General features: G+C 40.7%; 1 protein-coding gene across 6 annotated transcripts in view; it reads left to right on the top strand.

The window, feature by feature from the left end:
- Positions 1-640: 640 nt before the first annotated feature.
- LOC106569993 (uncharacterized) overlaps positions 641-10846 on the top strand; it is a 34603-nt gene continuing 24397 nt past the window's right edge. For 5 of the 6 annotated variants that reach the window (XM_014141845.2, XM_045693149.1, XM_045693148.1 and 2 more), the window contains exons 1-2: positions 647-811; positions 10274-10695. In XM_014141845.2, the coding sequence (XP_013997320.2) occupies positions 10326-10695 (370 nt within the window). In that variant the 5' untranslated portion in view covers positions 647-811; positions 10274-10325. Of the gene's footprint in view, positions 917-10273; positions 10696-10846 lie in introns of all 6 variants that reach the window. The other variant, XM_014141836.2, reaches the window with a different exon arrangement.

Genomic DNA, 10846 nt, shown 5'->3' with positions numbered 1-10846 from the left:
TTTAAAAATGTTATTCTGATTTGAAAAACTATTTAGAATCATTGAAATGTATACAAAATGTAAAAAAAATGTATTCGCTACATGTTTATATTTTTTTATTTGTATTTTTTTATTTAACCTTTATTTAACCAGGTAGGCTAGTTGAGAACAAGTTCTCATTTACAACTGCGACCTGGCCAAGATAAAGCAAAGCAGTGGGACACAAACAACAACACAGAGTTACACATGGAATAACAAACATACACTCAATAACACAATAGAAAAAGTCTATATACAGTGTGTGCAAATGAGGTAAGATAAGGGAGGTAAGGCAATGAATAGGCCATAGCGGCTAAATAATTACAATATAGCAATTAAACACTGGAGTGATAAATGTGCAGAAGATGAGTGTGCAAGTAGAGATACTGGGACGCAAAGGAGCAAAATAAATAAAATAAATTTGATTTGATATAATGTGGATTGTATTATTCTTATTTTTTTGTCTTCCGTATTTCTTTGTGTAATCCCTTAGTTTTTCGTGTTTTGCGTGTTACTGTTAAATAAATTAAAAATACAACATTTAAAAAATGCCGCTCTAATCTTGAGGGGCGTTTCTTTAAGATATGTGAGTTGCACGACTGGCCAATGACAGAGCCCTGATGTTAAATAGCAGGCGAAGATGTTCCGATTTCAAAACGATTTGGAGCACAGTTGAAAAGTTAATACGCTGACTATAATGGACTAATTAGAAAAATAAAATCAGTAATTTTCAATGCGTGAGATAAGACGTGTGTCTCACGGCCAATGCTTGAGAGTTGGCAGCTCTTAGAAGGTAGGCAACAGTAACCTATACGGAGGCTATGATATGTCAAGTATTGGCACTCACAAAAATAGCTTTACACTGAATTCTGATGACAGGACAACCTGAGCATAAAAGGTAGGCAAGATCTATCAATGATACCTAGCTAAAAAAAAAATGCCGACTTACAGTAATGTCAACGCCATCACTTTTATTTTATATTCCGTTAATTGATGGAGATTAAATGGTTGAACTTTGTTCATAGTTTCATTGTAAGACAGCAGGGGGGGATTTACTTGTAAGACGTGTAGCCAAGTAACGTTACTGTTAAGATCAATCATTTCACTTTAATGGATTGATTTCATGTCGAGGTAAATCGCCTCCATAAGAGTTTGCACTCGACTCAAAAAGTCATGATATTACCAGCTAATCTGATTGACATGCCTTAATAGTGAGAGAAAACCATGGCGGTTAGTCAACCTAAAAGTGAAACTGAAAACCGGTATGAACATTGCACGCCCAACTTCAGTTGTGGGGAAGTGGGCATGGTTTACCAGGTCTAGGCACAATTTCTAACCCAGGGACCTCTGAAAACCCGCCAAGGGCTGAAAACTAGCTCAACAATTTTTTTGTGAAGCAAGAGAGGAGTTGCAACATTTATCCAATAAACCCTTTCCCCCCATAAAGTTATGAGCGAATTAAAAAGTAATATCGACGTCATTTTTAATGAGGTAGACTAAGAAGCAAAATTCAGTTTAATGTCAAAATAATAATTATTCCAGATCATTTACCATCAATGGATTTCGATTTAACTTGTTTTTACTGCTATGATTAAGTAATAAGGCCCGAGGAAGTGTGATATATGGCTTTTAAATCCATTTGCCAGCTCCAGGTAGGCTACACAAGTGGCACAAATTGATTTGCAATGACTCCAGTGATATTTCAATATATTTATTGTATCAAATGTTAGGCTACAGTAGCCTGCAATGGCATAGAAATGAATAGCCTACTTGATGGCAAATATATGCAAATATAGCCTATAATTCTCCACATTTAATGTAATTTTCATTGTGGACTTTTAACCATAACACAAGCACGCGAGGGAGTTCCATAACTTAAATTTCTAATTTCTACTCGCGATGTGCTCGAGACCCTAGAACTGAGTATGATTAAAACCCATTCCTTGATACTGTTATCCATGAGAAAAGTCAACATTAGAATGCAGTTCACTTTAAACCACCTCAGAGAGAATTTATCTAAAGAGCTCTAGTGCGCCTAAAGTCGTTTTCCAATGCTTTGTTGCCGTTATCAGTTCTAGCGCGTTAATATGTTTTATGACCAATCTAAATAGACTACCTACGACTGGTAAAAAGTTGTCACGACGTGCGTGCTGCTCTGCGACACAGCTATCTCTGCTGTAGCACTCGCTCAACCAGTGCTCTCAACGCACACACCCCTCCGGCCCGCATCCTCTCCACCATTCAATTCAAAGGGCTTTATTTAACCTGTTTGGGATAGGGGGCAGTATTTTCACGGCCGGAAAAAAAACGTATCCGATTTAATCTGGTTACTACTCCTGTCCAGAAACTAGAATATGCATATAATTAGTAGATTTGGATAGAAAACACTCTACAGTTTCTAAAACTGTTTGAATGGTGTCTGTGTGTATAACAGAACTCATATGGCAGGCCAAAATCTGAGAAGATTCCATACAGGAAGTGCCCTGTCTGACAATTTATTGTCCTTCTGTAGCATCTCTATCGAAAATAGAGCATCTGTGCTGTAACGTGACATTTTCTAAGGCTTCCATTGGCTCTCAGAAGGCGCCAGAAAGTGTAATGGGGTGTCTGCAGTCTCTGGGCGAAGAACAGCAGGAGTATTTGTTAGTGATCAGGCTGGGAACAGTGACACTGGAGATGCGCGTCCACGATACTACTCCATTTTTTTCTTTCAGCTTTTGAATGAATACAATGTCGCACGGTTGGAAAATTACCACTATTTTACGAGAAAAATAGCATAAAAATTGATTTTAAACAGCGTTTGACATGCTTCGAAGTACAGTAATGGAATATTTGTACTTTTTTTGTCACGAAATGCACTCGCGCGTCACCCTTCGGATAGTGACCTCAACGCACGAACAAAACGGACCTATTTCAATATAACTATGGCTTATTTGGAACCAAAACAACATTTGTTGTTGAAGTAGAAGTCCCGGGAGTGCATTCTGATGAAGAACAGCAAAGGTAATTCAATTTTTCTTATAGTAATTCTGAGTTTAGTGAGCACCAAACTTGGTGGGTGTCAAATTAGCTAGCCTGTGATGGCCGAGCTATGTACTCAGAATATTGCAAAATGTGCTTTCGCCGAAAAGCTATTTTAAAATCTGACACCGCGATTGCATAAAGGAGTTCTGTATCTATAATTCTTAAAATAATTGTTATGTTTTTTGTGAACGTTAATCATGAGTAATTTAGTAAATTCACCGGAAGTTTGCGGTGGGTATGCTAGTTCTGAACATCACATGCTAATGTAAAAAGCTGGTTTTTGATATAAATATGAACTTGATTGAACAAAACATGCATGTATTGTATAACATAATGTCCTAGGACTGTCATCTGATGAAGATCATCAAAGGTTAGTGCTGCATTTAGCTGTGGTTTTGGTTTTTGTGACATATATGCTTGCTTTGAAAATGGCTGTGTGATTATTTTTGGCAGGGTACTCTCCTGACATAATCTAATGTTTTGCTTTCGCTGTAAAGCCTTTTTGAAATCGGACAATGTGGTTAGATTAACGAGAGTGTTGTCTTTAAAATGGTGTAAAATAGTTGATTGTTTGAGAAAATTGAATTGTGGTATTTTAGTTGGTTTTGTATTTCGCGCCGTGTAATGCAGGCGGAACCATCGCTCCTGTGTTCCAATGGCACATTGTGTTAGCTAATCCAAGTTTATCATTTTAAAAGGCTAATTGATCATTAGAAAACCCTTTTGCAATTATGTTAGCACAGCTGAAAATTGTTGTGCTGATTTAAAGAAGCAATAAAACTGGCCTTTAGACTAGTTGGGTATCTGGAGCATCAGCATTTGTGGGTTCGATTACAGGCTCAAAATGGACAGAAACAAAGAACTTTCTTCTGAAACTCGTCAGACTATTCTTGTTCTGTGAAATGAAGGCTATTCCATGAGAGAAATAGCCAAGAAACTGGCAGCTTCATTAAATAGTACCGGCAAAACTCCGGTCTCAACGTCAACAGTGAAGAGGCGGCTCCGGGATGCTGGCCTTCTAGGCATTCTTTTAAAGTTCAATACTCAAAATTTGATGACTTGGTTTGAAGTTACTTAGAGATTATTTGGACATGAAATTCAGAGTATGCAAACTGGGGGACATTGAATTAAATAGTTTTTGGGTTAGAAAATGCTGATGTTAATGGTTGGTGGCAGTGTCAATAAACTTTGATCAGTGCGGAGAACAAATTTGCCTGACCAGTCTGAAGTGTCTCCACTCCAATCATGAGGGGGGATTCTTTACAAACGCGCATCCAATCGCCTTAGTCCCGGATCCTTACTAAACCAAACTCCAATCTGCAGCGGGAACAAAATGAGGATCTCTCCCGGGTGATGCCACGGTTACAATGCTTGTGATGTACAACTGCAAATCAAATTTTATTGGTTACATTTTAGTCATTTAGCAGACTCTCTTATCCAGAGCGACTTACAGTAGTGAATGCATACATTTCATTTCACGCATTTAAAAAAAAAAGTATTCTTTTTTTTGTACTGGCCCCCCGTGGGAATCGAACCCACAACCCTGGCGTTGCACACACCATGGTGGTGTCACCACGCTCTACCAACTGAGCCACAGGGAAGCAGATGTTAATGCGAGTGTACCGAAATGCTTGTGCTTCTAGTTCCGACCATGCAGTAATATCTAACAAGTAATTTAACAATTTCACAACTACCTTTTGCACACAAGTGTAAAGGAATGAATAAGAATATGTACATATAAATATATGGATGAGCGATGGCCGAACGGCATAGGCAAGATGCAATAGATGGTAGAGGTTGACCGATTTAATCGGAATGGCCGATTAATTAGGGCCGATTTCAAGTTTTCATAACAATCGGTAATCGGTATTTTTGGCCACCGATTTGCCGATTAAAAAAAAAAAAAATCAGATTAAGAACACATTCTTATTTTCAATGATGGCCTAGGAACGGGGGTTAACTGCCTTGTTCAGGGGGGATTCGGGGATTCGTTTTTGCAACCTTCTGGTTACTAGTCCAACGCTCTAACCACCTGCCTTACATTGCACTCCACGAGGAGCCTGCATGGCAGGCTGACAACCTGTTACGCGAGGGCAGCAAGAAGCCAAGGTAAGTTGCTAGCTAGCATTAAACTTATCTTATAAAAAATGATCAATCTTAACATAATCACTAGTTAACTACACATGGTTGATGATATTACTAGTTCATCTAGCTTGTCCTGCGTTGCATATAATCGATGCGGTGCCTGTTAATTTCTCATCGAATCACAGCCTACTTCGACAAACGGGTGATGATTTAACAAGCGCATTTGCGAAAAAAGCACTGTCGTTGCACCAATATACCTAACCATAAACATCAATGCCTTTCTTTAAAATCAATACACAAGTATATATTTTTAAACCTGCATATTTAGTTAATATTGCCTGCTAACATGAAATTGTGTCACTTCTCTAGCGTTCCGTGCGAACAGTCATGGTATATACAGCAGTTTGGGCCGCCTGGCTCATTGCGAACTGTGTGAAGTCCATTTATTCCTAACAAAGGCCGTAATTAATTTGCCAGAATTGTACATAATTATGACATAACATTGAATGTTGTGCAATGTAACAGGAATATTTAGACTTAGGGATGCCAACCGTTAGATAAAATACGGAACGGTTCCGTATTTCACTGAAATAATAAATGTTTCGTTTTCAAAATGATATTTTCCGGATTCGACCATATTAATGACCAAAGGCTCGTATTTCTGTGTGTTATTATGTTATAATTAAGTCTATGATTTGATAGAGCAGTCTGACTGAGCGATGGTAGGCAGCAGCAGGCTCGTAAGCATTCATTCAAACAGCACCTTCGTGCATTTTGCCAGCAGCTCTTCGCAATTCTTCAAGCATTGCACTGTTTATGACTTCAAGCCTATCAACTCCCAAGATTAGGCTGGTGTAACCGATGTGAAATGGCTAGCTAGTTAGCGGGTGCGCGCTAATAGCGTTTCAAACGTCACTCGCTCTGAGACTTGGAGTAGTTGTTCCCCTTGCTCTACGTGGGTAACGCTGCTTCAAGGGTGGCTGTTGCCGATGTGTTCCTGGTTCGAGCCCAGGTAGGAGCGAGGAGAGGGACGGAAGCTATACTGTTACACTGGCAATACTAAAGTGCCTATAAGAACATCCAATAGTCAAAGGTATATGAAATACAAATTGTATATAGAGAAATAGTCCTATAATTCCTATAGTAACTACAACCTAAAACTTCTTACCTGGGAATATTGAAGACTCATGTTAAAAGGAACCACCAGTTTTCATATGTTCTCATGTTCAGAGCATGGAACTTAAACGTTAGCTTTCTTACATGGCACATAATGCACTTTTACTTTCTTCTCCAACACTTTGTTTTTGCATTATTTAAACCAAATTGAACATGTTTCATGATTTATTTGAAGCTAAATTGATAGTATTTATGTATTATATTAAGTTAAAATAAGTGTTCATTCAGTATTGTTGTAATTGTCATTATTACAAATAAATATATTTTTTTCAAATCGGCCGATTAATCGGCACCGGCTTTTTTTTTTTGGGCCCTCCAATAAATCGGTATCGGCGTTGAAAAATCATAATCGGTCGACCTCTAGTAGATGGTATAGAGTACAGTATATACATATGAGATGAGTAATGTAGGGTATGTAAACATATAAAGTGTCATTGTTTAAAGTGACTAGTGATACATTTATTACATCCAATTTTTTATTATTAAAGTGGCTAGAGATTTGAGTCAGTATGTTGGCAGAACTCAATGTTAGTGATGGCTCTTTAACAGTCTGATGGCCTTGAGATAGAAGCTGATTTTCAGTCTCTCGGTCCCAGCTTTGATGCACCTGTACTGACCTCGCTTTCTGGATGATAGCGGGGTGAACAGGCAGTGGCTCGGGTGGTTGTTGTGCTTGATGAGCTTTTTGGCCTTCCTGTGACATTGGGTGGTGTAGGTGTCCTGGAGGGAAGGAAGTTTGCCCTCAGTGATGCTTTGTGCAGATCTCACTACCCTCTGGAGAGCCTTAAGGTTGTGGGCGGAGCAGTTGCCGTACCAGGTGGTGATACAGCCCAACAGGATGCTCTCGATTGTACATCTGTAAAAGTTTGAGTGTTTTTGGTGACAAGACAAATTTCTTCAGCCTCCTGAGGTTGAAGAGGCGCTGCCGCGCCTTCTTCACCACGCTGTCTGTGTGTGTGGACCATTTCAGTTTGTCCGTGATGTGTACGCCGAGGAACTTAAAACTTTCCACCTCCTCCACTACTGTCCCGTCGATGTGGATAGGGGGGTGCTCCCTCTGCTGTTTCCTGAAGTCTGCGATCATCTCCTTTGTTTTGTTGACGTTGAGTGTGAAGTTATTTTCCTGATACCACACTCCGAGGGCCGACCTCCTCCCTGTAGGCCGTCTCGTCGTTGTTGGTAATCAAGCTACCACTGTTGTGTCATCTGCAAACTTGATGATTGAGTTGGAGGCGTGCATGACCACGCAGTCATGAGTGAACAGGGAGTACAGGAGAGGGCTGAGAACGCACCCTTGTGGGGCCCCAGTGTTGAGAATCAGCGGGGTGGAGATGTTGATTCCTACCCTCACCACCTGGGGGCGTCCCGTCAGAAAGTCCTGGACCCAGTTGCACATGGCGGGGTCGAGACCCAGAGTCTCGAGCTTAATGATGAGTTTGGAGGGTACTCTGGTGTTAAATGCTGAGCTGTAGTCGATGAACAGCATTCTTACATAGGTATTCCTCTTGTCCAGATGGGTTAGGGCAGTGTAAAATGTGACTGCGATTGCGTCGTCTGTAGACCTATTGGGGCAGTAAGCAAATTGGAGTGGGTCTAGGGTGTCGGGTAGGGTGGAGGGGATATGATCCTTGACTAGTCTCAAAGCACTTCATGATGATAGAAGTGAGTGCTATGGGGCGATAGTCATTTAGCTCAGTTACCTTAGCTTTCTTGGGAACAGGAACAATGGTGGCCCTCTTGAAGCATGTGGGAACAGCAGACTGGGATAGGGATAGATTGAATATGTCCGTAAACACACCAGCCAGCTGGTCTTCGCCTGCTCTGAGGACGCGGCTGGGGATGCCGTCTGGGCCGGCAGCCTTGCGAGGGTTAACACATTTAAATGTTTTACTCACATTGGCTGCTGTGAAGGAGAGTCCGCAGGTTTTGGTAGTGGGCCGTGTCGGTGGTATTGTATTGTCCTCAATGCGAGCAAAGAAGTTGTTTCGTTTGTCTGGGAGCAAGACATCGGGGTCTGCGACGGGGCTGGTTTTCTTTTTGTAGTCCGTGATTGACTGTAGACCCTGCCACATACCTCTCGTGTCTGAGCCATTGAATTGCGACTCTACTTTGTCTCTATACTGACACTTAGCTTGTTTGATTGCCTTGCGGAGGGAATATCTACACTGTTTGTATTCGGTGCATATGCTCTCATTTCAAAACGATTTGGAGGTACAGTTGAACATTTAACAAACTGAATATAATTTTTATATATACATTTTTTTAAAGATTATTTTCCGGATTAATTAGAAAACAAGGCAACCGTAGACATGTCGTCCCCCACAAATGATGCAGCGTCCCCCCTTGGGCCAATTGAGATATTGCGTTTGACAAACAATTTTCAGTTATCGTGTTTGATCACAGATGATCCATTATATTGATCAGGGCCCGGATTCCTGATGGGGATGGAAAGAGAGACCTAAGATGACAACATGGCATGGCAGCAACACATGACAACACAGCATGGTAGCAAAACAACATAACAACATGGTAGCAACACAACATGGTAGCAGCACAAAACAGGGTACGAACATTATTGGGCACAGACAACAGCACAAAGGGCAAGAAGGTAGAGACAACAATACATCAGGCATAACAGCCACAACTGTCAGTAAGAGTGTCCATGATTGAGTCTTTGAATGGAGAGATTGAGATAAAACTGTCCAGTTTGAGTGTTTGTTGCAGCTCGTTCCAGTCGCTAGCTGCAGCGAACTGAAAAGACGAGCGACCCAGGGATGTGTGCGCTTTGGAGACCTTTTAACAGAATGTGACTGGCAGAATGGGTGTTTGTATGTGGAGGATGAGGGCTGCAGCAGATATCTCAGATAGGGGGGAGTGAGGCATAAGAGGGTTAAATAATAGAATAATAAATAATTAATTATACATCTTTCCTATACTGGCCGAAGATGTAAGATATGTTTCCCAAAACACCACACAGAGAGAAGGTTCGCTAAGTGCATCGCTGAGGCATGTGTCCATGCTGATAGGATCAAATGAAAGGAAACGCTGCTCTCGGATGAGCTTTCTCCATTCAAATCTTACCATAACATTATAGTTATTCCACAATACTGATGACGGATCAGCTCCTAGAAATATGATATCACCTATGGCTGCAAATATTGAGGTGGCTTATTATAATGCTTACCCTAATAATAATGCACTAAATCAAGATGTGGCACTTCATTGCACACACGTTAGGCTACACATCATGAAATACACTGAGTGTACAAAACATTAGGAACACCTTCCTAATATTGAGTTGCACCCCCTTTTTCCCTCAGAACAGCTTCAATTCGTCGAAAGCATTCCACAAGGATGCTTCCCACAGTCGTCAAGTTGGCTGGATGTCCTTTGGTTGGTGGATCATTCTTGATACAGACGGGAAACTGTTGAACGTGAAAATCCCAGCAGCGTTGCAGTTCTTGACACATACCAGTGCACCTGGCACCTACTGCCATTACCCTCTTGCTCATTCACCTTCTAAATGGCATACATACAATGTCTCAATTCTCTCAAGGGTTAAAAATCTTTCTTTAACTTGTCTCCCCTTCATCTACACTGATTGTCGTGGATTTAACAGGTGACATATATACGGGTTCATAGGTTTCACACAATGTCATGGAAGAGTAGGTGTTCTTAATGTTTGGTACACTCTGTGTACATATTGCACCATACACAATTTTCTTTACATTGTGTTGAACTTGGGCTTCATTTTGCTCAGGAGCACCTCTAGTATCCAAATCCAAACAGTTTACACCCCCAGGTTCCTTGCTGCTCATATTGTAATTTCCTGTAATTTCAAAATTCGACATGTTAATTCCTTTTTCATATCAGCTTCACATGGACTGCAAAAACATAGGCATTGTAGATAGACAGGGAAAAATGATTTGATGTAGCTACATAATATTATGTCTTACACTGTATTTTACAGGTACAAAGGCAGACAAAGTTTACAGCTGTAAAACTGTAAGGGAACCCACAACATGGCAAGCACACAGCAGTCTGCTTTTGAGTATGTCGAAAATGGCAGAGCCCTTCTTGAGGGTCACCTCCAGAAACCCTCCTTGGTCGTTGATGAGTTGCGAAAGAATAACATCCTCAGCGAAAAACAAGTTAGAGAAATTAAATCCCATAAAAAGAGGTCTGTCAAATCCAGAAAGATGCTGGACATGATTATCAAGAAAGGGGAATATGCCAGTTATGAACTGTTAAAAATATTGTACAACACAAGGAACCAAACCTTACCAAGAACAAACCCTACCCAGAATCAACCTCGCCACCCAGATTTACATCAATGGATCAGCTGCTTTTCGTTTACAGATGACCCAGATTTACAGAGTGGCCTCGTCTCTGGTACGTAATGTGATCCAGCTGCTAGTATACGACAATAGAGTTGAGATTACAGGGTAGGTTAGCATGTCTTGGAGTATGATCTTTGACCCGCTGTAACTTTCTCACATCATTATTCACGATTCATTCAGGATTATCTGTAGTCATGGTAGCA

This window comes from Salmo salar, chromosome ssa01 (assembly GCF_905237065.1).
Source record: "Salmo salar chromosome ssa01, Ssal_v3.1, whole genome shotgun sequence".
Taxonomy (NCBI): Eukaryota; Metazoa; Chordata; class Actinopteri; order Salmoniformes; family Salmonidae; genus Salmo; species Salmo salar.
Note: the sequence above shows the minus strand (reverse complement) of the source record. Positions and strands in the feature narration are given on the sequence as shown.